Source organism: Paroedura picta, chromosome 18 (genome assembly GCF_049243985.1).
Source record: "Paroedura picta isolate Pp20150507F chromosome 18, Ppicta_v3.0, whole genome shotgun sequence".
Taxonomy (NCBI): domain Eukaryota; kingdom Metazoa; phylum Chordata; class Lepidosauria; order Squamata; family Gekkonidae; genus Paroedura; species Paroedura picta.
The window spans coordinates 4,965,238-4,992,326 of NC_135386.1; the positions used below are offsets into that span (position 1 = coordinate 4,965,238).

General features: G+C 50.9%; 1 protein-coding gene across 16 annotated transcripts in view; it reads left to right on the forward strand.

Annotated features, from left to right (window-relative positions):
• The window catches only part of CELF6 (CUGBP Elav-like family member 6), a 110,725-nt gene that overhangs the window by 43,475 nt on the left and 40,161 nt on the right, over positions 1-27,089 (forward strand). For 2 of the 16 annotated variants that reach the window (XM_077317495.1, XM_077317496.1), the window contains exon 1: positions 21,550-21,731. The exons of 13 other annotated variants lie outside the window; for them this stretch is intronic. In XM_077317495.1, the coding sequence (XP_077173610.1) occupies positions 21,582-21,731 (150 nt within the window). In that variant the 5' untranslated portion in view covers positions 21,550-21,581. Of the gene's footprint in view, positions 1-21,211; positions 21,299-21,549; positions 21,732-27,089 lie in introns of those variants that run through there. One more of the 16 variants, XM_077317497.1, reaches the window with a different exon arrangement.

Genomic DNA, 27,089 nt, shown 5'->3' on the forward strand with positions numbered 1-27,089 from the left:
AAGATGAAAAGCAGAGGCAAGGGAGGGAGGAAGGTTAGGGCCTTGACGCTGGGGGAGGGAATGAATTCTTCGCCCTGCACCGTTCTCTTTCTTGGTGTCGTGGTTAAAGAGTGGAGGCCCCTGATCTGGGGAACTGGGTTTGATTCCCCACTCCTCCACATGCAGCCAGCTGGGTGACACCGGGCCAGTCCCAGTTCTCTCAGAGCTCTCCCAGCGCCACCTGCTTAACAGGGTGTTTGTTGTGGGGAAAGGAAGGGAAAGATGCTTGTAAGCCGCTTTGAGACTCCTTCGGGGAGTATAAAGTGGGGTACAAAAACCCAGCTCCTCGTCTTCATCTCCTTCTTCTGCTGCTGCCCCATGGGGGAGAGGAGAGTTTGTAATCTCTGGGCTTGCATGGAGCAGTATTCCCTGTGCTAGATAGTTGTTTTGCAAATGCGACTTTGCTTTCATCTCTTTATGCCGCTTTGGATACTTTATAAATGGGGTGGCCCAACGTTAGCAAGCAAATGAGACAGAGTCAGGCCGTGATCCCCATGCATATTTACTTGCAATATGCACAGGCCAACACTGGGTCTGCTGCTGACATGCCTAGGCTCTCCCCATCCATGTTCAGGTGTGCCTCCTTTTCATCAGTGACCTCCTAGAGTGTCTGTCTTTGGACTTTTGGGAACATCCAGCCTTGTTTTAAGGGCCTTCGGTTGTAAGCCTTATTTTAGAGCCAGCTCCACCTGGAGGCTGGCACCCCTATCTGCAACCTGTCCTCGGTCCCATTTTAAGACCGTCCACGTTGTAGGCCGGGGTTTTCTCCAGTCTTCCGAAACCTTCTCTCCCACCTACCCGCCTTTCCTTTCTTCTTGAAAACAGTCCTGAACATCCAGAATGACGGCTACGTCCGAGGAGCACAAAAGCTTGCCTGCTATTCTATCACGCACCCGACGGTGTGTGCGTTTCAAAAAACCGATCCTTATAAAGAAGCCGTTGAGCACATTTTTCTCGGGGGCCAAGCCTAGAGCTGCGAGGCGCATGAAAGACTGTCACAGTAGGGGAGCGCACACTGAATAGCCCTTCTAAATCAACGGTGGTGGGTGGAGAAAAACGTCAAGTCACAGCGAAGTGGCAGCTGCTACTCCAGAGGTTTTCCATTCCCTGGCTTTGCATTGAGACCCTGGACTTTCTCCGTGGCCACATGCTGGCCACATGATGCTGGCAGGAGGCAGGCGATGGCCAATCACGTCTCTTGCCTTGAAAACCCCAATGGATCGCTCTGAATGGCCCTCGCCACGGTCACCACCCATAAAATCTCTCTTCAGAGGTCCAGAAGCAAAAGCAAATCAAAAAACCAAGACCAACCCTGCTTAGCTTCTGAGATCGAACAAGACCAGCCGACCCTGGGCCATCCAGGTCCCTATGGCAGGGGCCAAGGCCTCACAAAAAAGATATGAGCTGAAACGTCCCACGTTTGTCGCCTCCCCCATCTGCAGCTGGTTTCAAGCCAGCTTGCCCATCTGGGCCTCCTTGATAACAGCCACCCCTGTATTTTTAGCCCCGCTTCCGCGATAAGCAACGGGCAATTTTCAATTAGCAGACGCATAAGTGAATCCGCACGTACGCTAATGAACCCTGCTCATTGCTTCTCTCCTCGGGGAGAGGGGCCATCCCGAATTCTTGCCTACGTCTTCGAGTTGACTGGAGTGTTTTGCTGAGCCATTTTTGCTACGCCGAGACCATGCTTGGAAATTCGGGTTCCTTGCTTCCCGTCCTCCCGTCCTTTTGTGGCAAAATTGCTAGGATGGGGTCTTTTCCTAAGGCACAGGTCTCTTGTTTGGTGTCGTGGTTAGGAGTGCGGACTTCTAATCTGGCATGCCAGGTTCGATTCCACACTCCCCCACATGCAGCCAGGTGGGTGACCTTGGGCTCGCCATGGCACTGATAAAACTGTTCTGGCCAAGCAGTGATATCAGGGCTCTCTCAGCCTCACCCACCCCACAGGGTGTCTGTTGTGGGGAGAGGAAAGGGAAGGCGACTGTAAGCAGCTTCGAGCCTCTTTCGGGTAGGGAAAAACAGCATATAAGAACCAACTCTTCTTCTTCTTCTTCTTGTCTTCAGTTCTGTTGTTTTATTGGACTCTAGGGCGTTTGCTGAGTTTGGTGTTAAAACTGGCAAGTCAGCAGGCCTACTTAGGATCGCTAAGCGGTTAAGGAAAAGCGTCTCAGGCATTGATTCATCCCAAATACGTTCTTGCAGGATCAGGCTTGGCTTTTTTTCTGTGTAAGAAATCCGTAGCAGCTTCCAGGTGGTGTCTGGTATTCTCTCAGAATTCCAACTTGATCTTCAGACTGCAGAAAATCAATTCCTCTAGAGCAGGGATGGCCAAAGTGTGGCACTCTAGATGTCCATGGACTACAATTCCTACGGGCCTTTGCGATCATCATCAAGCTGGCCACATGATGCTAGCAGGAGGCAGATGATGGCCAATCACGTCTCTTGCCTTGAAAACCCCAATGGATCTCTCTGATTCGGCTGTGGCGATGGCCCATAAAATCTCTCTTCAGAGGTCCAAAAGCAAACAAAAAGACACTGACTTCATATAACTTGGTCTGAACGACTGTAATAGTTTGATTGATTGATTGATTGATTGATTGATTGATTGACACTGGCTTAGTGGAGAGCCACTTTGTGGCTGCCATTTTGTCCTGTCTGGGTTCCCGTGGTGGTCAGTTGCTTGAAAGAAAATTCGGCAGAGAAGGAGATCCCGTCGGGCTTTCCTCGGTTAGGCCATCCGTCGGAGGTGTGGACGAGTCGAAATATCCCCCGAGCCACAAACCGTGGCCATTGATCTCCTCCTCCTTGCGCGCGCGCACATGTGTGCAGTTCTGCTTTATGTGGGTTTCGACCTCCCGGCGCTTAACAAAGTGAAAATAAATATTTGATTATTCTCCTAAATAAAAATCGATAATGCTGCTGGTTGGCTAAGTAAATCGCGGGGCCCATAAATTTTCCCCACGCGCCGCTTGCGGATCTCTCCCGTAATGGCTGTTTTAGAGGGTGCTGCACTGGAGCTATAATTAAAAGGGGGAGGGGAGAGGCCGCCCCCCACCCCTCCCCAGTAACCTGAGACTGAACTGAAGGCTTCATGGTGAGGATTCTGGCCGGAGCTGAATCCCACAGGAGACTGCTGTTGCCGGCCGTTCATTCCATGTTGAAATATGCTGACGAGGTCTAGGCCAAGTGGGGGGGGGAGGGAAACAGGTGTTGCCAACCTCCTGGTGGGAGCTGGAGAGAGATTGGGATTATGTGGTCCGATCTCTAGGCAAAACAGCTCATGCTCCCCTTAGAAAATGGCTGTTTGAGAAGGTGGTCTTGATGCCCCTGTGAAGAGACAGTTTGGTGTGGTGGTTAGGAGTGCGGACTTCTAATCTGGCGAGCCGAGTTCGATTCTGCACTACCCCACGTGCAGCCAGCTGGGTGACCTTGGGCTCACCACAGCGCTGATAAAACTGTTCTGACCGAGCAGGAATATCAGGGCTCTCTCAGCCTCACCCACCCCACAGGGTGTCTGTTGTGGGGAGAGGAATGGGAAGGCGACTGTAAGCCGCTTTGAGACTCCTTCGGGTAGCGAAAAAGCAGCAGATAAGAACCAACTCTTCTTCTTCTTCTTCTTCGTCTTCTTCTTCGTCTTCGTCTTCGTCTTCGTCTTCGTCTTCGTCTTCTTCGTCTTCTTCTTCGTCTTCGTCTTCGTCTTCGTCTTCTTCTTCTTCGTCTTCTTCTTCTTCTTCTTCTTCTTCGTCTTCTTCGTCTTCTTCTTCTTCTTCTTCTTCTTCTTCTTCTTCTTCTTCTTCTTCTTCTTCTTCTTCTTCTTCTTCTTCTTCTTCTTCTTCTTCTTCTTCTTCTTCTTCTTCTTCTTCTCTTCTTCTTCTTCTTCTTCTTCTTCTTCTTCTTCTTCTTCTTCTTCTTCTTCTTCTTCTTCTTCTTCTTCTTCTTCTTTCTTCTTCTTCTTCTTCTTCTTCTTCTTCTTCTTCTTCTTCTTCTTCTTCTTCTTCTTCTTCTTCTTCTTCTCTTCTTTCTTCTCTTCTTCTTCTTCTTCTTCTTCTTCTTCATCTTCTTTCTTCTTCTTCTTCTTTCTTCTTCTCTTCTTCTTCTTCTTCTTCTTCTTCTTCTTCTTCTTCTTCTTCTTCTTCTTCTTCTTCCCCTCCCCAACCCCACCCTCCTTGGGCTCCACCTCTCAGACCTCCAGCTGTTTCCCAACCAGAGCTGGCAACCCTAAAGTATGGGCCGCTCCCAGCCAAGCCCCATGAAACACAGGACATCTGCTTCACGGGAATAGTGCATTCTTTTTTGTAGGGGCTCCTGGGAATTGTAGTCCCTGAACAGCTGGAGAGCCACAGTTTGGCCACTACCTGTTTTAAAGTAGCTTATCCTTGGCACACGGGGAGGGACAACAACCGAAAACAGGGAGTGATTCTCCCCAGTTGCCTTCCGTGAGCCAAAATCGACTTTGATGCTGTTCAGGGCAGCCGGGCGAGAGAGAACAGCGTTGTTCGACTGAAGCAAAGCAGTAAGGGGGGCATCTAAGGTGCCGGGGCTCCGGGCTAATATAAATCAGATCGCCGTGTGTCATGAATACCAAGAGCCGTTGACCCGGTTGGCTGGAGAGGGAGCCAAGTCCCTCCTTCCCTGGCTTGCGAATCATTCTCGGATCCGAGGGCCAGTACTTCTGTCGGAGGAAGGGACCCTTTGAGCTCCATTCGGCTGGAGGAGAAAGAACGCAAAGAGGAGGGGCCTTGCAAAGAGAAAAGCAGTGGTTGGTTGGGAGTAGAGTTGCCAGCTCTGGGTTGAGAGATTCCTGGGGACTTTGGGGGGTGGAGCCAGGAGTGGGTGGGATTTGGGGCGGGGTGGAAACTCAGCTGGATATAATGCCACTGACTCCACCCTCCAAAGCAGCCATTTTCTCCAGGGAGTTGATATTTATCTATTTATCCATTTATCCATTTAGACTTTTATACCGCCCTTCATACGGCTCTGGATCTTGATCATCTTGAGATCAGTTATAATAGCAGGACGTGTTCAGAACCTAGGGTGTTCAGAATACTAGGGTGTTCAGAACCACGGACAGCGGTTGTCAAGAGCAGCCATGCGCCTTCTTGAAACTATTGAGCTTTCCGCCGAGAGCTGACGCAGTTGAGCCATGAAAACATTGCCCTGTGTCTATGAGCTGTTCCCACACAGGACGGCTCTGCGGGAACAGCATCATCAGGGACGCGGCTAGCCAAGGCCACCCAGTTGGCTGCATGGGGAGGAGCAGGGAATCAAGCCCAGCTCTCCAGATTAGAAGCCGCCGCTCTTAACCACTATACCAGAAAGGGAAAACTGAGCTGGGATTTTCCCGCTCCCCCCATCTCTTGCCAAGCTGGATGCCAACCGAGATTTTATTTCCGTTTCCCATATATTGCAATCTCTCTCTCTCTCTGTGTGAGAGAGGAAGATAGTACATCTCTTTCTGTGTGCCTGCAAGGATTGTACAAGACCACACACTTCCCCCAGCTTCCGAGACAAGATGCTGATAGACTGCCCTTGCAGGGAAGGGAGAGGCTACAATGTCCTAGATGAGACTCCCCAGCCACACCAATTCAAGATCTAGATAGGGTGTGCTTCTCTGATTAACGGTGGGAAGTGCTGTCAAGTCACGGACAGCCTATGGTGACCCCGTAGGGTTTTCAAAGCAAGACACGTTCTGAGGTGGCTTGCCTGCAGTCCTCACGGGTCTCAAAACAGCTTCCAGTCACCTGCCCTTCCTCTCCTCCCAGCAGACACCCTGTGCGGCAGGTGGGGCTGAGAGGCCTCCGAGAGAACTGAGACCGGCCCAAGGCCACCCAGCTGGCTGCGTGTGGAGGAGGAGTGTGGGAATCGCACCGGGTTCTCCACTCTTAACCAAGCCGGCTCTCCAGGAGATGGATCCATTCTTCAGGATTGGGCTTCAGGGTGCCATTCAAGCATGGGCATTAGCCAAAAGGTCTACACCCCTCTCTTTAAAAGAAGCAACTTAGTTAGCAGGCAGCTTGCTCCCCTCTGCCTCCACCCTCTCCATCCTCCGCGGAGCAAAGCATTCTTTGTTAGGCGCTCAGCGCTCGGATACAGGATATTGCAGGTGATGGCGAAGGGAATTGGCTCCCCCCTCTTCTGTGTGAGTGTGTGTCAGTGTGTGTGTGAGAGAGAGAAGCAAGACCAGATAAAGATACTTCAAGCGGCCTCGGTGGGTATTCACAGATCTAATAACGAAGCTTCCACCCAAGTCCCTTCCTGTCACTCATGTCAACATTGCGGGCAAACGTTATTAAAGGGAAGGTCAGAACAATCTGGCTCTTGAATTGCATGCTCTGTGGGGAGCGCGGAGGAGGTGGCGAGGGCTCCCCGTGTCGAACCATTTCTTCGTGGCAACGCGGGGACATGAAAAATGCCGCAAGATGAGAGGCCGGGCGCAAAGATCCGCAGGCCGAACGGCGGAGAGAACGTAGCAAATCCGAGACCCTTAGATGGTTTGGACTGAAGGCCAGGTGCTCTTCCTATGAGAAATGCTCTAACCCTACCATGCGCTGATGGGTGTAGAACGGTGATGAAGTTAGCCATTCATTTGTGCCTGATTCTTGGCGAATCTATGGGTCATCTGTTGCCATATATTTCGATCTCACAGCACTTCTTTTAGTTGTGCAATGCTCTGGCCAGTGTCCATTTTGATCGTGTCTAACCACTGCGTTGTCTGTCGGCCTGGTTTCCTCCGACCACTGACCCGTCCTAGCATAATTGCTGTCTCCATTGAGTTGGATTGCTTGCTATGGCTAAAGTAAGTGAGTTGGAGCTTTCTTATAGGGGGAAGGACACTGGTGCAATAGTTGGGGCAGCCAGTAAAGAACATGGTGGACTCTACCGCTTTGGATGTTTTGAATTGAAGGCCAGGTGGCCTTTCTAGGAGAGCTGGTTTGGTCCCACCATGCGGTTATGTAGTATATGAATGTATAATAGTGTTCTTACTAGAGGAGGGGGCAGAACCTAATGCAATTCCCGGTTTGGGTGGAGTATGTTGTGCCTGATATAGGAAGAAATATTTCAAGATGAGCTCAGAATCTCACAGCCAGGAAGCAACATCAGGGGAAGTCTCTATGCCCTGGTTTTGACCTTTCAGAGGAACTGGTTGGCCACTGTGGGAGCCAGGATGCTGGACTAGATGGACCACTGGCCTGATCCAGGAGGACTCTTCTAATGTTCTCATGAAGGCCTCAGCCTCTATGCCTTGTTGCTAGCCATCCAGAAGAACTGGCTGGCTCCTGTGTGAGACGGGAGGCTGGACTAGATGGACCTTCACTGGTCTGATCCAGCAGGGCTCTCCTGATGTTCTTAAGAAGGCCTTGGCCTCTATGCCCTGTTGTTGGTCCTCCAGAGGAACTGGCTGGCCCCTGTGTGAGACAGGAGGCTGGACTAGATGGACCTTCACTGGTCTGATCCAGCAGGGCTCTCCTGATGTTCTTAAGAAGTCCTTAGCCTCTCTGCCCTGTTGTTGGTCCTCCAGAGGAACTGGTTGGCCCCTGTATGAGACAGGAGGCTGGACTAAATGGGCCACTGGTCTGATCCAGCAGGCCTCTCCTGATATTTTTACAACTCTGCCCAGTACTGGCATATCCTTCTGCTGGAAATTGCATCCCGTTTTGGTGCAGCCTAAGAAGGAAAAAGGATAAAGATGCAGCGGGATTCAGCTTAAACAAAGGCCCTGTAGAACGTGAAGCATTTGGCCTGTTTGCTTTGCAAGATAAGTAGTTGAAGGACAGATTTGGAGGGGGGGAGGCATTTTCAATCAACCCAAAGGTTATCACAAAGGAGAGAGATAGCAGTTGTTTATCAGAGCCACCGAACGAACGCCGAAGCAGGTGGAATCTCATTCCCTGTACGGGAAAGAAACAAGTGTTGGGGATGTTTGGGGAGGATTTAGGAAGCAGGTGTTTGTCTGGATGATCTCGGGGGACTTGGGGTGGGGTGGGGAGCTTTTTAGCATGTTGATTTGAAAAACCTCGGTGAGATTCTCCCGCCTGCCTGTTGCCGGAGACCTGGTTCTGCCGCCTCGTTATCGACGAGGAAAGGAAGAGTCGATGGATTTTTCAGGTTCACGCCGAGAGCACACCTCGAGAAACCTATTCAGTCGCAGCCGTAATTTCATTGCGAAATTTTGCTTGCTTATAGTCGTCCGCGGCTGTCCGCATTACCCATTGACGCCCGTCCTTCGGCTTCGTCGTTTTGGAAATGAATCTTATTAGCGCGTCTTTGAGCCGCTACCGTCTGCGATCGCAGGAAACGATAAGGTGAGGAGAGACAGATGCTTGCTTCGAGGGAGGCCCTTCTGCCTTTAAACCATGGGGATTGGGACCACGTGTGGGTTCCGTGCCGAAAGCTGAGGCCCCGATCCTCGCGCGCACCCGTTCCTCGGGCCGGCCGCAGGTCTCTTGCTGGAAATCGAAGCAAGCATTTGGGGCAAAGTTAATAACCATCTAATCTGGCTAATTTGAAGGGCTTGTATCAACACATAAAGCCCTGTGTGGCTCAGCGAGCTTTCCCGGCAAAGGTCTCTGGAGCCTTTTGGGAGCGACGCCGGCAAAGCAGAGGTAATCAACGCAAGCCTGAATGAGGCGGCTGGACTGCTCGCGAGAGAAAACAACAGATTCCAGTGGGGGTCAGCCACCATGGGGATTCAGCCAGAGGCTTTCGAGCTTGCACAGATAGGGTGGCTGGTTGCAGAGAGGTTCTTCCAGCTGAGAGGCTGTCCATGGTCCGTCCTGGGAAACTGGGAACTGCTAAATGGCCCTCTGAGGGCAAGAGGGGGATAGAAAGACTACCTGGAGCTCTGGGTTTCTTGAAAGGCCGTGGATCAGTGCAAGAGCATCGGCTTGGCCTGCAGAAGGTCCCAGGTGCAATCTCTGGCATCTCCAGTTTCCCTTGGAGAAAAGGGCTTCTTCGGAGAGTAGACTGTGTAGCAGGGGTGGCCCAACGGTGGCTCTCCAGGTATCCATGGACTACAGTTCCCGTGAGCCCCTGCCAGCACGTGCCACAACTTAGCCACCCCTGCTCTCTGCCATCATGCCTTGCTGAGGTCCCTCTCTTCCCCAAACGCTGCCTTCCCCAGGCTCTACCCCCCCCTTCCCCCAAATCTCCAGTGTTCTGCAGCAGTGAAAAAGCACAGTAGGTTCAGGATGGGCTAAAGGAAACGCTGTGGTGAGGACCCCTGAAGTTATTCCTCACACGTTGGATACTGCACTTTTGATATCCTTTTGCAGCTGGATGTTCCTGCGTGAAACAGAAAAATCTACTCCTAAAGTGCAGTGAAAGCGCATCACCCAACGTGTGCAGAATGGGCACTGGTCTAGAACTCGGCTTCCTGGACTGCCAATCTTAGCTAGCACCACGGACAGCTCTCGAGGCTGGGTTCTATCCCCAGCATGTTGCCTGTTGGACTTCTCAGTGTATTCCATGCCTACTTCCTTTCTATCTACGACCTGCCAGTTTTCAGGTCACTGGTTGCCAGGCAGTTTGTCAAGGAGGGACCCACACTCAGATTGCACATAGCAGTACCCAAGCATGCCAGGAAATGAACGGAGGAACTGCTGCAGGACGTGATGGCAGCCACAATCATCGACAACTTTGAGAAGGGATCGGAGAAACATTTGGAACAGACGTTTACCAGTGGCTATTCGCTACAAGGGATAAGTGGGATGTCGGGGCAGTGACTCCCTGTCTTCTTGGTGCTTGGATGGCAACACAGGGAGGGCCCTGCTGGTCAGCCTCCTGATGGCACCAATTTTTGGGCCGCTGAGTGACACAGAGTGTTGGCCTGCATGGGCCACTGGCCCGATCGAACAAGGCTTGTCTTACGTCCGCGTGGCCTAAGCAGGGAGCTCTCCAAAGGGCTAAATGTGACCTCAAAAGGTTGGAGGCGGGGAACGATTCCTCTTTCTCTTTTCTCAAACTCCCTCCTGCCTGCAGTCCCCCCACCGCTGCTCCCACGGTGCAGTTAGCAAAAGATTTTATGACCGCTCCCGTTGTTGTTGGAGCGAGGCCACCCTGCTGATATTCGTTTCTGTCACTTGTTAGCGCGAGGCAAGCTAATGAAGGAAGCCGGGGCTGGGGGAACAGCTCTCCGACAGCCGCCTGCATCGTGACTAAGTGTAGCAAGGAATCGTCTGCCGGGTGGGGGGGGGGTGAGGAGGGTCCTCCCCCTCCCCTAGCTTTGTGCGATTACAACCGTTTAGTCAACAGCTGGGCCGCGGTAGGTTTCCGGGGACCTCTGGCCACCTGGCCGCGTCTGGAGCGCTCCCCAGAAAGGAGTCTCATTCGACTGCGTCAACATCTCCGTCGGCCCGGCAGAATGCAAGTCTGAGCAAGCAAAGGGAGGTGCTAGCAATTAATTGCACGTCGCCTTTTTACAGTACAAGAAAAAGAAGTCGTTGCCCCAAGTGGGCAAATTCGACAATAGGAAGCGGGAAGGAAGATAATAGCCAAAGTAGAGGAGAGGGGTTCACTTCAATTGGCTGGAGACTTGCTTTGTTTCAGCTGCGGGTGAGGAGTAAGGAGTTTTGCCAAAGGCTTCATGAGAAACATAGGTCTTTTTGAAGCGAGGGGGCCACAGGTATTCTAGGGTGCAGTTCCAAGCACAGGGGCAACACAGGACCTGACTACGGTGGAGAGAAGGTCCTAGGGAGGAAAGTTTCAAGAAACGAGAACCAATTCACGAGCTGAGCAGAGCTATGGGGTGCCTTGTCCGTTGTGAAAACAGAAGGCAAGTAATGGGGCTCTGGGATGCTAGTATGGCGTCTCAAATATGAACTGACTTCTACGGAGTCTTCAAACCTCAGGGGTTCTTTGATGTCCAGAATATTAAACAAATCCCAACGCGTTTCGCCGTATGGCTTTTTCAAGGGACCTCAGTTCTTAGAAAATATAAAGGTCCAATTCATGAATGAATATAGCAAAGATATAATTGGCTAATGTCATGAATACACGCTCAGTGTTTTCAACAGGAACGTCAATCGAGAGAAATAATCTCTTAACAGAGAGCCTAAAACAAAAAAACAAAACATCAGAATTATGACGGGAACATGACTCTCTACCTATTGTATACCGCAATTAGCCACGGCAAGTGTCTGGTCCTTCGCTGGGTCCTGCCCCTCCTGTTTCATTTTTGTCCTGAAAACAGGACATGATTGACATTCTGGGGAAGCGTCTATGAGGGAGAATCGGGCCAGATAGCTCCGTATTTATATCAACTTCAATTAACAAATCAACGCAGAGCCCTTCCCTTGGCCAGATGGAACGCTTTTAACCTCAGAAGCAATCCTTTCAGGAAAGTCTCAGAACGTCCTTCTATTCAGACAGATACTGTCCACGCAAAACAAGCAACAATTGAAACTACCTGGCATGTGCGTCGTTGTTGTCCCTTCTACACAAACGCCCGTACAAAAATAGGTAAGCCCCGTTTTGTTTAAGTAAGATGGCACTTCCTGATCTTTTATGGGTTCCTTTGCAATGACAACAACTCAGAAAGAACAGAAAGCGCGGCTCAATCTTTGCAAGGTGCCATGAAGTGGCGCCAGGATAAGTGTCAGGAACAACTTGTAGCATGCTTGTTATTTTCCTGTGGGGTCCTTAGTCTGCAGAATCAGAATCAGAATCAGAGTACCTTTATTGGCATAGTCTGCAGTCTGTCATTTTACTCAACTGTGACCTGGACATCTTTTTGTCCTGATTTGATTATTGTGTCCATTTTATAGGCCAATAACAGAATTCTGAATTTGACTTGGTGAGAGCCCATTTCCTGGGCAGGCAAAAGGTCCCGGTTTGTGATGTGGACTAACCACATGAATACATATGAGACTGCCTTCTTCTGAAGCCTTCTTGGTCCAACAAGGTCAGTAGAGTCTACCTGGACTAGAAGCATCTCTCCAGGGTCCTCAGGCCGAGGTCATTCCCATCACCTGCTGCTTGGTCCTTTAACTGGAGATGCCAGGGATTGAACCTTGAACCCTCTGCATGCCAAGCAGGGGCCCACGGTGCTCCTAACCACTACACCAAGCATAGCAACCTCCGACTTCCTTGGTGGTCTCCCATCCAGACGCCAACCAGGGTCAATCCTGCTTAGCTTCTGAGGTCTGACAAGATCAGTCTAACCTGAACCGTCCAGGGCCCATTATGCACACGTTGGATAATGCATCTCCAATGCGCTTTAGAAGCAGATTTTTCCTATTCCACACAGGGAAACCCAGCTGCAAAAAGCACGCTGGGAGTGTTTTATCCAACGTGTGCATAATGGACCCAAGTCCGGACGTCCGTTTCTCTACCAGACGCACAGTCCGTGTTTTTCGACCCAGGAATTTTCAAGGACGTGAGCAATAATTTTAAAAGCCTTTCTTTGACAAGTGCAGTACAGCGACGCGACAGCCAAAGGATGAGTAAATACAGTTAACCGAAAAGCAGAAACAGAGTTCAACTGGGACATGCATGAAGAACAACGACAACAACAGAAAGCTTTGGGAGAAAATGCATCTTCAGAGCCCCCCAAATCTAGTGCTACTTGACCACAAGAGCCCGTATGGGGGGGGGGAGAGCTTTTCCACAGGGGCCATCAGCTCCATGGCAGGTGAGATGAATCGGAGACTCTGAGTTCTTGAGCCGAAAGAGTGAGGAGACATATATGAGAAGAGGTTTTCCTGGCTGTCCGCACAGTAGGGTTGGGCGGCTCCTGTCCTCGGCTGAACCTCAGCGATGGAAGGCAAGTGATATGTTTTTTTTTTTTTAGAACGACGTTGCTTCCTCGGGTTCATCTGGGGGAAGGAGTAGTGGGATTTCGTTTTCACCCGTTACCACCTGACTCCGAGTCCCTGGCGCGTTGTTACGATTCACACATATGTTCAGTTTGAGGTTTTTGTTGTGGTTGTTCCAAAGAACTATTTTAAAATAACACTAGAACTTTAGAAATGGGGAGGGTATTGGTGTCAGTGTGCAGCGATCAGTCGTTTCCCCGTGGATTCTCTTTCCGGGGCTTGTGTAATGCTAATAGTAAATTTTGACACAATGAACTAATCAAATCCCCACCCCACCCCAGCCCTCCCCAGCCCACCCAATTAGCTTGCCTTCAGGATCTTGTACAGCAAATGCCAAGAAATGCATTCTCTAAAGAGACCAGTTATGTTTCAGGGCAGCGAAACTCCACATAATTTGGGGATCATTTTAAAGGATTTTGTGTTCCTTTAGCAGATGCTGGGCTTGTGTTTTTCAGGGGGTGTCTGTGGAGCAGAGGAAGCGTAGAGAGGGGTTTGGAAGCCCTTATAATGCTATTTTCCCCACCCCAATGAACCCCCCCCCCCGAAACTGTTTTACCCTCCCCAGGAGGGGGAAAAAACCATAATCATTTATGGCCATATTTCTCTCCCTCTGCCTGGCAAACATATCCTGCAGTGCTTTTCCTCGAAAATGACATCATGTTTCACAGACAGTTCAGCACAATAAGTGCATTTAAAAGCGGAGTAAAGGCAACCAGGGGCAATGCTGGCCATTTCAGCCTTGCACGAACCGCAGCCTGGGAAACTGAAATGCAACGTTTTCTAAGGTCACGAAAGGGTGGAAATGTTAATGGACTGACCTTTACCTCCTGGTCAAAGCCTTTGCTTGTTACGAGGACATGGCAAAGGGATGAGGTCAGCCGGCCCGCATGTAATTGGGATTGTATCGTGCCGGCAAAAGTGAGAGCTGATTGCCTCATTAGACCCGGGAAGGTTGTGTGATTCTGTGAACCAAAACATCACGGTCTTGCAGGCCGCTGGAGACTGTGCTTGGGCATGGCTGACCCAGGCTAGCCCGTCCTCATTACACCTCAGAAGCTAAGCAGGGTTGACCTGGAATAGCATTTGGATGGAAGGCCACCAAAAGAAAAGCCAGGATTGAAACTCAGGGGCAAAGGATGGCCAACCACTTCTGGATGGCCCAGGCTGGCCCACTCTTGTCAGATCTCAGAGGCTAAGTATGGTTGGCCCTGGTGAGTACTTGGATGAAAGACCAACCAAGGAAGTCCCCTTCCCCAAGGCCTTGCAGTAACATGGATGACCCTGTGATACTCTTAGGGTAGCTATAGGAGCTCTTTATTCTAAGAGATTTAAACTCCTGAATATTGGTGCAGAGAGAGAGACGGAGAGAGAGAGAGAGAGAGAGAGATTACATAATGCCTGTCCCAATAGATTATCTGCACACAAATGCACATCTGGTGGACATTTGCCGTTAGCGCTGAGCTGGGTCGTCCTCTGTTCTGTGGCCGCATGTGCTGATGTTCAAAGCAACGCAATTGTCCTGCTCTGACTGTATCTGTCGGCTTTCTTATCAGTCAGTGCCCCCCCCCCCGCCCTCCGTCCACTCACCCATCCCTGCCACGAGTGAGAGAAGAAAATCTGATTGTGTTTCTCTGCTGTTTGGGTGTTCGTAGCATGCTTTTGCCATGCTGTCTTTGTAGTGCCTGTGACTTGGGATGTGTTAATGGGACCCTGGACAGGGGAATGTTCCCTCGGTACCAAATTTAAAACCCTTGCAGAAGACATTTAAATCCCACACAAGCTGACTTTTCCTCCATCCCCTTCTCTGTAGGGAATTAAATGCACGAAAAAATTCACTCATGCATGTACCATCAAGTCGCCACCAACTTATGGAATGTCCTCCAAAGTGTCCTATTGCTAACAGCTTTGCTCTGGCAAAACTGAAGGCTGTAGTTTCCTTGATGGAGTTGACCCATTTCAGTGTTGGGTCTTCTTCTTTTTCTGCTGCCTTCAGCATTCTGTTTCTCAGCCCTTGGGGTCAGGAAGCCCCTTAGGGACCAACAAGACTTTGAGTCAAAGCATCCTTCATCTCTACCTTTCTCGTGTCTGATAAAGAGAATCGGAGATCCTGAAACTCTTGGGGGGTCTCCAATGTGCCCCTGGATCCAAATCTAACTGTTCTACAGAACAGTGTTACCTCACAAGATCAAAACCTCCCTAGAATCCAGGGGAACAAATCTCCTTAGTCTGGAGAAGAGCTGTCATTCCAGGGGATCCCCAGGTCCCACCTGGAGTCTGGCATCCCTGTGAGCAAGGTACAATGACTTATAGTCCTCCCTCCAAAGCAGCCATTTTATCCAGGGGAACAAATCTCCTTAGTCTGGAGAAGAGCTGTCATTCCAGGGATCCCCAGGTACCACCTGGAGTCTGGCATCCCTGTGAGCAAGATACAATGCCTTAGAGTCCTCCCTCCAAAGCTGCCATCCCTATCAATAAGGTACAAAGCCCTGGAGTCCTCCCAAGGAGCCGTTTTCTCCAGGGGAACTGATCTCTACAGTCTGGAGATGAGCTGCAATTCTGGAGGATCCCCAGGCCCCACCTGGAAGCTGGCACTGCCGTCCCTGTGCACACCAGGATTTTTGATATGGATTTGAGAGATTCAGGTAGAGATTCCCCCCCCGAAAAAAAAACAACAACAACCCCTGCATAGAACCATCTATGGAGAAACCGGAATTGCCACGGCATAGATCGAAAAGCCCAATAACAAGCCAGCAGTTTCTAAAAGCAAGCTTAGACTGAAATTCCCCACCAGTATCCTAGGAAACGGAGAGCATGCATAATCATAATGGCTGGGGCCAGATTAATCATCATGTTTAGCATGCTTTGGTTTCGGGCCCAGCCAAAGAAGGAGTCTTTCCCCCCCCCCCGCCCCACAGAGTAATCACATGGGTGCTTCTATCCTTGCTGCGCTGCTCTCAGTGTTTCTTTATAGGATCCCAGGATCCAAAAATCTTGTGGGGGGGGAGTATTAGGGTTGCAATGTCCCGTCCATCCCCCCTCGGCCACTAGCCAGGGGTGGGAGTGTACATTAGCCAGCTTCTGGTTGGAAAATTTAGGATGGAGCCTGGGGGAGGCAGTGGGGTACGATGCCATAGGGCAGGGGTAGCCAAACTGCGCCTCTCCAGACGTCCCTGGAGTACAATTTCCATGAGCCCCTGCCAGCACGATGTTGGGTGTGCATCCCATTCTCATCTCACCTCTGTCATAAACTCCTTGGGCGGCCTTGGAGAAATCATCTGCAGGAAAGGGATAAATGGATAAACAAGCTGGCCTGCCTGGTTGGGCTGTCGTTATGCTTGCTAAGATCATGTATGCGAGATATTTCGGGCTGGGAAGTGCTCTGCCAGGGCTTTACCACGCTGCCTTCCCGCGTTCTCTTTCTCTTCGTCTAACGTCAGTTGTTTTTGTCTGGAGCTGCCCTACCGGTTTTAAATATGTCTGGCTCAGTGTAGGGGGGAGAGGATGTTTAAACTGTAAATGGCTTTGGGCAGCAGAGAAAAGCAGTCTGGGATTGTAATGGTAAACAGACTCAATCGCCTGTTCCACAAGGTAGTTGTGAGATTTTGCCGAGGAAGAGCAAGTCGGTCTGTCTTCTCTCTCTCTCTCTCTCTCTCTCTCTGGGCTCTTTTTGGAGCATGAAAACGTGCTTAATTGAACAAAACGTGGCAAAACACACTTGCTGACTGGAGGAGGGATTCTTCCATGGAATCGACCGCCCTGGGTAGCCGTGTGGGTCAGCCGGTAGCACCAGAAGCCTGGAAAAGTCCAGTTGTACCGTAAAGCAGGGGTAGTCAACCTGTGGTCCTCCCGATGTCCATGGACTACAATTCCCATGAGCCCCTGCCAGCAAATGCTGGCAGGGGCTCATGGGAATTGTAGTCCATGGACATCGGGAGGACCACAGGTTGACTACCCTTGGCGTAAAGAACGACAGAATTTCCAGCACTGACTCACAAAGGCTCACAAAATCCCTTGCCGTAGATTTTGTCCGTCCTTAGGGTGCTCCTGGACTTTTTGACTCTTTCCTGCTGCTGAAATGATCGTTTATGGCTATTATTAATTAATTAATTTTCTATGCTGCCCTCCCCTGATGGCTCAGGGCGGTTTGCCTACAATGAAATTTAGCAATAATTAACACCAACATCGCAATTACTTTACAATATAAAAGCGTAGTAAAACACCTAAGCGGTCCGTTCAGCGGCAGGGAAGTCGTAGCTGCCTCCGAATTATTCACTGCCCGTAAATCTTCTAGGTAGAGGTCTCTCTATGGAGGTGTTTTTTTAGGGATAGGGCCAGAGGTTTTTTTTTATCATATTATCGTTATTGTTGCTATTATCCTGCTGTTTTTTTTCTGAAAATAATAAGAAGAATTTTATTTTTATAGCCCACCCTGACCGGTTGGCTCAGGGCGGGTAGCGATTCCTGAAGACCTCTGATTCTTCCCTTGTCCTCTGACTGTCTTGGTTGAGGAAGTCTTGTTTCGATGTATCTGAAGAAGCCTGAATTAAACTTTGTTGACCCTGGACTTAAATGTTCTAGAGAGCCAGCATGGTCTAGTGTTTTAAGAGTGTCAGATTAGGGACCCAGGTACGAATCCCGTCTCTGCCGTGGACCTCGGGCCAGTTTATTCTCTTGGCTTAACCCACCTTACAGGGTTGTTGTTGGGATACAACAGAGACGAGGATAATGAGCTAAGCTGCTTTGGGTCCATGGTATAAATGAGTCACCTGTCTTCTAGGATCAGCAGTGTGGGGGGGTCATTTTCGGCCGAAACTCGAGGGGAGAAGCGAGGAAGTTCCCCCTTTGTGACAGAAGCCCCTTCCACCATTGGGGATTTTGGATGTTTGTGCACATGTGCAGGTTTGTACAGGAAGGGCATTGAGCGAATGCTCATGCGCCAAACGGTTCTTAAGGATCTCGATTCATTTCGAGCAGCCGGTTTGGAAGGCTTTTTGGGAAGCCTTCCCTGTTTGGAAGAGGCCAAATCCACGAAGGCTATTTCGGGAGGACAAACAATTAGCAAGAATGGGGGTAGCACGCTTGGAGGGGGGACGGTGGAGGTGTGCCATTCCCTGCGCGGCTGTTCCAGCGTGATTTGCTTTCTCAGAGAGGTTTGTAGGGCTTACGATTATCCTCATTTTGTCTTGCTGGGTAGGCTGCACGGAATCACAGCACGGCTGTCCCGGTGGCGTTTGCTGTCCGGGGCTCATGGGAATTGTAGTCCATGAACATCTGGAGGGCCACAGGTTGACTACCCCTGCTCTAGGGGGCCTCTAGTGGAAGGACCCCGATCTTCCTTAGCCTGGCTTCAACCAAATGCCTGGCAGAAGAGCTCCACCTTGCAGGCCCTGAAGCACAGTGAGAGCTCTCAGCTCTATCCCGCCACCACTGGCATCTGGTGTTTTGTTTCCCATTCAGCTCGCCATTCGAACCCCTCGTATTGAGATGCTAAATCTGTCCTGCCGTTTGCTTTCTGCTAATTTAGGCGGAAGGCGGGGCGGGCGGTGGCCCACCCAGCGCCTTCCCTCTCCTTGGGAATAAAATGCAAATCAAGGAAGGGGTAGGTGGAAACCACATTTCCACTTCAAAGGCCTTGCGTGAGGGACGACGGACAGAGCTGGCCCGGGACGGTGTCTGCCCCCCCCCCCCCGCTTCTGCTCAGAGGTGACGCAATGCAGGAGTTTCCGTATTCTGAGACCCCAATATCCCGCTCCTTCCGTCCACATGCTTCTGCACTGCATTTCCAATAAAATCAGAATCCTAAGTCGTTTCTAAGCATCCAGATTCGATATGGCATAAATAATTAACCCCCGTTTGGAGATTTAAAAAAAAAAAGTATAAAACTGAGATTCAGCCAAAGGATCATCTTTAAAAAAAAAAATAACCTCAAACCCAGAAACCTGCCTTATATTTGTTCCTCATCTGCATAAAGGAAAGAACGTCATTGGGGAGGGAGGAGCTGTGATTCAGGTAGAGCCTCTCCTTGGCCTGCACAAGGTCCCAGGTTCAATCCCCGGCATCTCCAGCTAAAGGACCAGGCAAGAGGGGATGGGAAAGGCCTTGGTCTGGGACCCTGGCTCAGGGGCTGAGCCTCTGCTTGGCAGGCAGGAGGTCCCAGGTTCAATCTCCGGCATTTCCAGTGAAAGGACCAGGCAGGAGGGGATGATTCTCGGTTTTGAGTTTCTTTGCTGGGAGGGGAAGAGACGTCGGCCTGAGCCCCTGACATTAGATCCCTTTCTGCTCCGTGATGCATCTTGTCCGGCCCGGTAGGCGGTTTCTCTGTAGTGGCTTTGTGGGCGATTTGTTTCCTTGTTGGAAAGCTCGCCTCGAGTGGAACAAGATGGAAAAAAACGGGGGCAGACTGCCTGCATCTCAGCAGCACAAAGCTAAAGGGTAGAGTCCAGAGGTCCTTCTAGCTCAAACAATTCCGCTTTCCACTCCCAGGCTTGAATCCTTAAACCCAGGGATAAGCGTGGCATTGTGCACCTGGTAATTTACACTGGAGTAAGTGCACACACCGGTTTGTGTTGCCTACCCTCTTTGCTTTCTTATTCCTGGAAGCCCTTGGGGGCAGGGAATTCATAGATTATATGGCTTTGAAGCCTGATGTCCACAAGGGAATCAGGGAATTTTGATTGGGTGGGGGGGATGCACTGTCTCACAGTTGTGACCGAAGGGCTGGACATGTTTAGGGGAGGGGCTGTGGCTCGGTGATTGAGCCTCTGTTTGGCAGGCAGGAGGTCCCAGGTTCAATCCCCGGCATCTCCAGTAACAAGGCCCCCCCAGTCCTAGAGAGCAACCATGAGGCACAGTCCATGATGTTGCCTTCGACTTTTTATAAGGGAGCCTCGTATGTTCCTCTCTGACCCCCTGTCAGGTAGGTGAGGCCAGGCCAGGATTGGGCGAGGAAAGGGAAGACCCAAGTTCAAATCCCCAGTTTGCCACATATGCTTGCAAGGTGACCTTGGGTCAGTCACACACCCTTGGCCTCACCTACCCCACCAGGCTGTCTCTGCGAGGAGACAATGAAGGTTGGGGAGATGAACTTGTAAGCTGCTTTGGCTCCCTGCCGACAGTAAAAGCGGGGTATAAATTTCTGAAGAAATAAACTTAAAGCCCAGGGCACACCCAGAGGCAGCTGTTCAGACTGTCCTGGGAGCCGTGAACGTCCACAGGGATGCTGGTTCTGCATCAGTGTCTTTCTTTTGTCTGCAGGAAACGTTTTAAATCATTGCTTACCCTCATCACGACAGCTATCAATCTACTGGGGAATGTCTGCAGATGCGTCTGTTACCAGTAATAACCACGGGGAGGGTGGGTGCATAGCCGTCCGTCTCCATTTATGGTTGGGTCACACCTTGCACATTATTCCCATGTTCCTGAATCTTTAGCCGATCCACCTGGGCTCCTATGTGCCGGTTAAAAATGTCGGTTTCGTCGACACATGGTTCCTCTCCGGTGCTGTTTTTCACTGGAGTTTCCAGGATCAGCTGAGGATGGCTTTTATTATATCATTTTATTTGGCAGGGCGCTTTTGACTACATCTGTTGCCTCCACAGAAGCATAGAACGTGCAGCCCAGGTGGAATTCGTGACATCTCCAGAAAAAGCAGTTCCATCAGTTGGAAAAGCCAAGCAGGTAGTCCTCATTGAGAGCAAAGGGGAACTTTTCTCAGCAGTAGCTTCCAAGAGGCATCCAGGGGTCTGTGGGTAGAATAACAGAGGAGAGATCTCTCAGGGGTGACTGAGGGGAACCTCCATGTTCAGAGGCAGGCAATTTCTGGATCCCAGTGCCCAGAGGGAAGGTCTTGGCCATCATGCCCTGTGGGGGACCTCAGGAGGAACTGGTTGACCACTATGGGAGATAGGATGCTGGACAAAACAGACCATTACTTTGATTCACCAGGGCTCTATTGATCTTAGAAAGGTCTTGGCTTCTGCGCTCTATTGTTGGAACTTCAGAGGAACTGTTTGGCCCCTGTGTGAGACAGGAGGCTGGACTGGTTGGGCCCCTGGTCTGATCCAGCAGGACTCTTTTGGCATTCTTATGGATATATTTCCGGGCCTTTTGACCCTCTTTGGGTCCCTCCCCTGCCCCCTTTCCTGCTCAGCTTCTGTACCCTAACCCTCTTCCCTCCCCCCCAATCACATCCCTGTTCCCTTCACCCTCCCCCAAGTACTCTCGGTTTAAAAACGGAATCGCACCCTTGCTGACGACACGTCCTTCTGTTTTGCCTTCAGAACTGGAATTTCCTCGGTGCAGGATTCGGATTGAGGTTGCGTGTGCGGAAAGGACCACCGGCACAAAGTCCGGCCCCTCTGGCGCACAGGCCTGAGTCAGACTTGGTTTGGGGGCACCAAATGCCGTGACGAAGGGGAGGCTGGCCGTGGCCAGTGGGCGAGGGGGTGAGCGAGAGGAGGCGGGGAGGGGGGGGGGAGATGGCGAGCTTGGCCCTCTTTCTTCCCCAACGTGCCGCCGGATGCACTTTTCCCTTGGCGAGGCGCGGCTCCCCGTGCCCACCCCTCCCCCATCCCTGCCAGTGGCTGACACGGTGATGTATGCAACAGCACAGCCTGCTTGGTGTGCGTGTGTATGAGTGTGTGTGTGTGTGTGTTGGAGCGAGTGTGCCTCTGTGTGTGTGTGTGTGTGTCTCTCTCTCACTCTCTCTCTCTCTCTCTCTGTGCGCCTATGTGCCTCTATTTTTCTCCCCCGGCAAAGCATCACTGGCAATCACCAGAGGAGCCGGGGACCATGCAGCTCTCTCAGCTGGTGGGCCCCCCTCCCAGCCGGGTGCCCCTTCTCTGGATGCCAACCGGCTCCAAGTTCCTCTGCATCGAGGTAAGCTGGAGATTCTCTGCTCTTCTCGGCGTTCTCCCCCCCCCCCCACAAACACACACCCCGTCTTTGTCTGGTTTCCCCCCCCCCCTGGCCTTTGTCTGGAATCAAGCTGGCTAGCCCAGCCCTCCGGCCCCACAACTGGCTACCGCGCCAGCCCCCCTCCCTGCCTGCCCCCCTCCCTGGCTGGCCAGGTAGACCTGACCTTTCCCTGGAGAACTGTTCTGAATTTTGGAGGGGGGGGGGTTAGCATCGAGGCTCACCGGAGCATTTGGTACGCCTCGGAGATCCCCTGGGCTTCCAGCTGAGAGAGACGAGTGGGGTGGAAACCAAAACATCCGGGATGGGGGGGGGGGAGAGAAGATGTCTTTTGCTTTGTATTTTGGGTGGATCTGGTTGGGGGGGGCGGAGATGCTCTCTGGTATTCCTAACAGTGCATGCCCCTTTGAGCCGGTGGGGGGGGGGGTTCAGATATATCCTCAGATGCTTGCCTCCCCTCCCCTCGCTGTGTCTGTTCTGTGATGGTCTGGGATGCAGACATGCCGAAGATTCTCCCCGTCGTGCTTGGGGAGGGGGCTGGACTATCAAATGGGACCGATGGGCAGCGTTGGGGACAGGGGAGAGTGGGGTGGGGGCTCCTCCGCCTGCCGTCTGTATTAGCCGGAGAAGAAGGCCACCCTGTGTGGGTGTGGCATGCACGACTCATATTGCCTGAGTAGAAATGGAGGGGAGGAAGAGGGGAGGTCTCGGAGGGGGGAACGGCCACCTTGGGTTCCCAGCTTCCCAAGGCCTCCTTTTCTTAACAAAATAAAATAAAATCAGGAATGCGATCCAGGTTCTGTGCCCCTCCTGCCCTGGTGGTGGAAGATGAGGGACCAGGAGTGAAGGTGTGGCAGGAGGGGGGAAGGGGAGAGGGAGGAGGCAGGAAGGGGAGGGGCCAACGCAGGAAGTACCTTCCTGCTCACCTGGCCTCTGGCAGGAGGGAGCTCTGTGGGAGAGGAGAGGTTTAGGGAGCAGAGAGGAGGGACATGGAAGGGAGAGCAGAGGTGGGAATTTCCTGGGCTGGAAATCTTCCTCTGCTCCCGGGTGGCTCCTGGCATCGGCTTCTGGTCCGTCGCGTGTTAAGTCCCCCCAAACTTACCCGAGAGCAGGCAACCTGGTTCCTACCTCCCGCCTACTTAAAAAAAAATTCACCAAGCTTCACCTGGGAAAGACACACTCCAGATACGCTCTAGCCAGCTGTCGCAAGCAGGCACTGAGATGACGGGGGTGGGTGCAACCCCAGCATCTCCAGCACCCCAATATCTGCCAGGAATTTCAGCTTCAACAGCCTTTCTTGCAAGATTTGCTCCTTCCTCTCTGCCCAGAGGTGGCCTGACCCAGCCCTGTGAGACAGAGGCTTTCAAGTCTGATTCTGGAGGGGATTCTTACGGGGAGGCATAGCTTTAGGGAGAATAGCTTGCGGGGAACAGGGGATTTGGTGATCTTCAGCTCAGGGTGGGTAGAGGGTTGCAAGGAACCTAATGCAAATTGCTTTAAAAATATGTCCCCCAAAATATATGGTTCTCTTCAATGGGTGTGGTCCTCTATTTATAATTTTTAAAGGGTCTGCTGGATTCATGGTGCATAGATTGCCCTGAGCAGTCTCTGGAGATAGGTGACATATATTTTCTAAAGGAATAAGGCAGGTAAGGCCTGTCAGGGGCTTTTAAAATGGAACTTCAGTGTGCAAGAGCAGTATACCTCTGAAAAATGAGTGCAAAATACAAGGGAAGGCTTTCTTCCCACTAAAGAGAAAGGTGGGGTGTAAACGAAGCAAATAAATACAGAACAACTTTTCCTCAGATTGTCAATTCTTCCACTATCAGGCTCACTTAACCATACTAGGCATCTTTTTGCCCAGGATTTGTGAATTTGCTAGCTGGCATCCACTGAGCAAGAGAACAGAAACATTTGGTATATAAAACACGGGGGTCTAGTGCGTAGAATGGTCGGCTGCCAAAAATGCGATGAAGGTTTGCAGACGGTGTTCTGGGATTCTCTAACAGGAGAACGAGAAAATTAGGGTTCTCTGATGAGAGGCATGTTGGGGAGGAAATGACAGGCATGTTGAGATGTTCTAATGAGAGCGTTGACAGGGAGACGGTAAAGGAGGGATAGGGAGGAGACGGGAAGAACGTTGAGATTCTCTGGTGGGAAGAGTGTTGGGGATGAGACTACAATAAAGTTCAGGTTCTCTAATGGGAGGAGCTTACGATAACTTTCAGATTCTCTGATAGAGAATTGATAGAGAGGAGACTACAAGAGTACTGGGATTCTGTAGTGCGGGGGCTGAAGGGAGGAGACAGTGGAGTTTCTCTTACGGGAGGGGTGAGGTTGAAGAGAATATAAGCATATTGAGATTGTCTAGCAGAGGTATTGTTGGGGAGGTGGCTGTAAGAGTACTGAGATTCTCTACTGAGGCCTAATGAGGAAGAGAATACAAGAATATTGTTGAGATTGTTTCGCAGAAAGAAAGATTGTTGGGGAGGTAGCTCCACTGCAACTTTCTATTGGGAGGGTTGATGAGGAAGAGAATACAAGAATATTGAGATTGTCTAGCAGGATTGTTGGGGAAGTAGCTACAAGAGTACTGCAATTCTCTATTGAGAGGGTTGATGAGGAAGAGAATATAAGAATATTGAGATTTTTTTAGACTAGATGACCCTGGAGGTCCCTTCCAACTCTATGATTCTAATGGGAGCATTGTTGGGGAGATGCTTCCAGGGCCGTCAAGAAACCCCGTCCTGCTCTTAAGCGATCCTTTCTGCATAGCCTTGGGCACAACCCTGATTCCCCTTCTGCCAAGGAAACGAGGCCTAAATATAGGAATCTGAAATGGCCACGTGTTCTTTCCTCAGGGCCCAGAAGAACCTTAAAAAATAGAAATAAGGCTAGCTTATTTATTGCGGCCTCAGCTTTCCTGAGCCAGAGGTTGGAAGGTTTTGCTTCTGCACTGACTCTTCCCTCCCTCCCCCCTTACTTCTGCCATGTCCGTTGTGCAGAATGTAGATGGAGCGACAAAATCTAAAAACAATGACTAGAGGAGCCAGATCGGTTCTGTGAGGTGAGATTCCCACATTTTTCATTTGAGGAAAAAGTGGGGTTGTGGGGGCGTTGTCTTTGTTGTTTGTTTCTGACCATCAATTTGCACCCGACTTATGGTGGTGACCCTGTGGGGGGGGGGGGTGGCCAAACTGTGGCTCTCCAGATGTCCATGGACTACAATTCCCATGGGCCCCAGCCACAGTTTGGCCCACCCGGAATAGGGTTTTTGAAGCAAGAGATGTTCAGAGGTGCTTTTCCATGGCCTTCCTCTGCTTAGCCACCCTGGGCTTCCCTGGTGGTCTCCCATGCCAATACAGACAAGAGCCAACCCTGTTGAGATTTCGTGACATTCCCGGCAAGTTTTGAAGGCTGGTGGTTTGCCGGTTTCTGCCTTCTACATCTCTGCTCTGACCTTCCTTGTTGGTCTCCCCTCCAAATATTGTCCCTGACTAGCTTCTGAGCAGATGGGACGAGCCTGGGCTGTCCGGGGCATGACAGTGAGAAAAGCAGGGGAATGTATGTGGCAAGTATCCCCCGAGCAGTAGAATAAGCTAGGAAGCTAAACCCCAGTGTTTCTGTCAAGCAGAAGTTAAGATTCTCAAGTTTTTGTTTCCCTCAGATCCGACGGGAAGAGGAAGCATGGGAGGAGAGTCATTTAGGACCAGCCTGTGGTACGCTCAGCTAGAACCGGGAAGTCAGGCCCTTGGGCATGAGCAGGGAGCGCATCCAGCTGCCTTTCTGCTGAGTCATCGCTGGCTCCAAGCGGCTCCATTCGGCCCACCCTGACAGGCGGTTTCTCACCGGGGTTCTGGGTAGAGAAAAGGGTTTCCCCAGCATGTGATACAGAAGACCCTGTTTCACTGGAGATGCCAAGGATCGAACCGGGGAAGTTCTGCACGCACAAGGAGACAGCTTGTTCTGCCTACATGCTCCCCTTGGCATCCATCCACCATTTTCCTTTTTTTTCTTTTTCAACCCAAAAAAGACACACCGAAATCCCCCTCTTTTCTTTTTGCTGTCAAGTCACAGCTAACCTGCGGGATTTTCAAAGCTAGAGGCATTCAGAGGTAGCAACGTGGGCGTCCCTTGGTGGTCTCCCATCCAAGGACTGACCTGGACTGACCTTGCTTAGCTTCAGAGATTGAAGGCAAGTAATGGACACAGGCGGTCTGCCATTGCCTGACTCTGCGTAGCGAATCTCTAGACTTCCTCGGGAGTCTCCTGTCCAAATACTGGCCAGGGCTGACCCTGCTTATCTTCCAAAATCGGTGAGATCCGGCTAGCCTTCCTCTCCCCACAGCAGACACTCTGCGAGGTAGGTGGGGTTGAGAGAGCTCTGACAGAACTGCTCTGGGAGAACAGCTCTCAAAGAACTGTGACTGGCCCAAGGTAGGGGAGTGGGGACTCAAACCCGATTCTCCAGATTAGAACTCACCGCTCTTAACCATGGGGCGATGATAGCTGAGAATGGATTAAAGTGGTAGGTAAGAACCGTGAGCAAGAATCAAGATAAGTGAGAACTGAGTGACGTGGCACATGTTCTCGTTTATATCCAGAATTAAACGTTGTGGATCTTAAAGGTGCCGCCTGACTCCAACTTTGTTCTGCCAAAGAGATACAGTAGCTTAAAGACAAACAGAATCCATGGACAGGATGGAGCTTTTGAGAGTCACTGCTCAGGTCTTCAGATGCAGCTAGAATTGTGACTCCATCTGTCCTTATATCAGTGGAGAGTGGAGTGATTATGGTTCCAAATGACATTAGAAGGCAAATGGCCATAGCAGGTGAATCCCTTTGTAAGGGAACTACTGGACCCAAGAGCAGCAGTTTTCTTACGAAGGAATTTCAAAGGGAAATTAGAAAGAACTGCAGCTGATAATGAAGCTCAAGACCATGCATCCAGCGGGACTTAATAGAGATCTGGGTTTCCTGTCTCATTACCCATGCTGATTTCTCCACACCTGCTAACTCTCTGGAATAGGAATTGGCTGAGGTAGGAATTGGCTGAGACCGCGTGTGAGGGACCGGCTGTAGTGAAGACTGCCACTTTTGTGGAGCATTTGAACTCAAACCTTTCCCGTGCCTGCTTGGGTCCTCTAACCTTTAGGCCACTCCTTCACGGCACTTTCTCTATTGATGCATTCGTTTTTGGGTAAATGAACATTGTAGGAGACCTTCGAGTGAAGGATTCATGCGCCCTGCAGGCCTGTCCTTTTGAAATCCGCCCATTAATTGCATACAAGCAATCGGATTGATTAAACCAGCACATGTTTG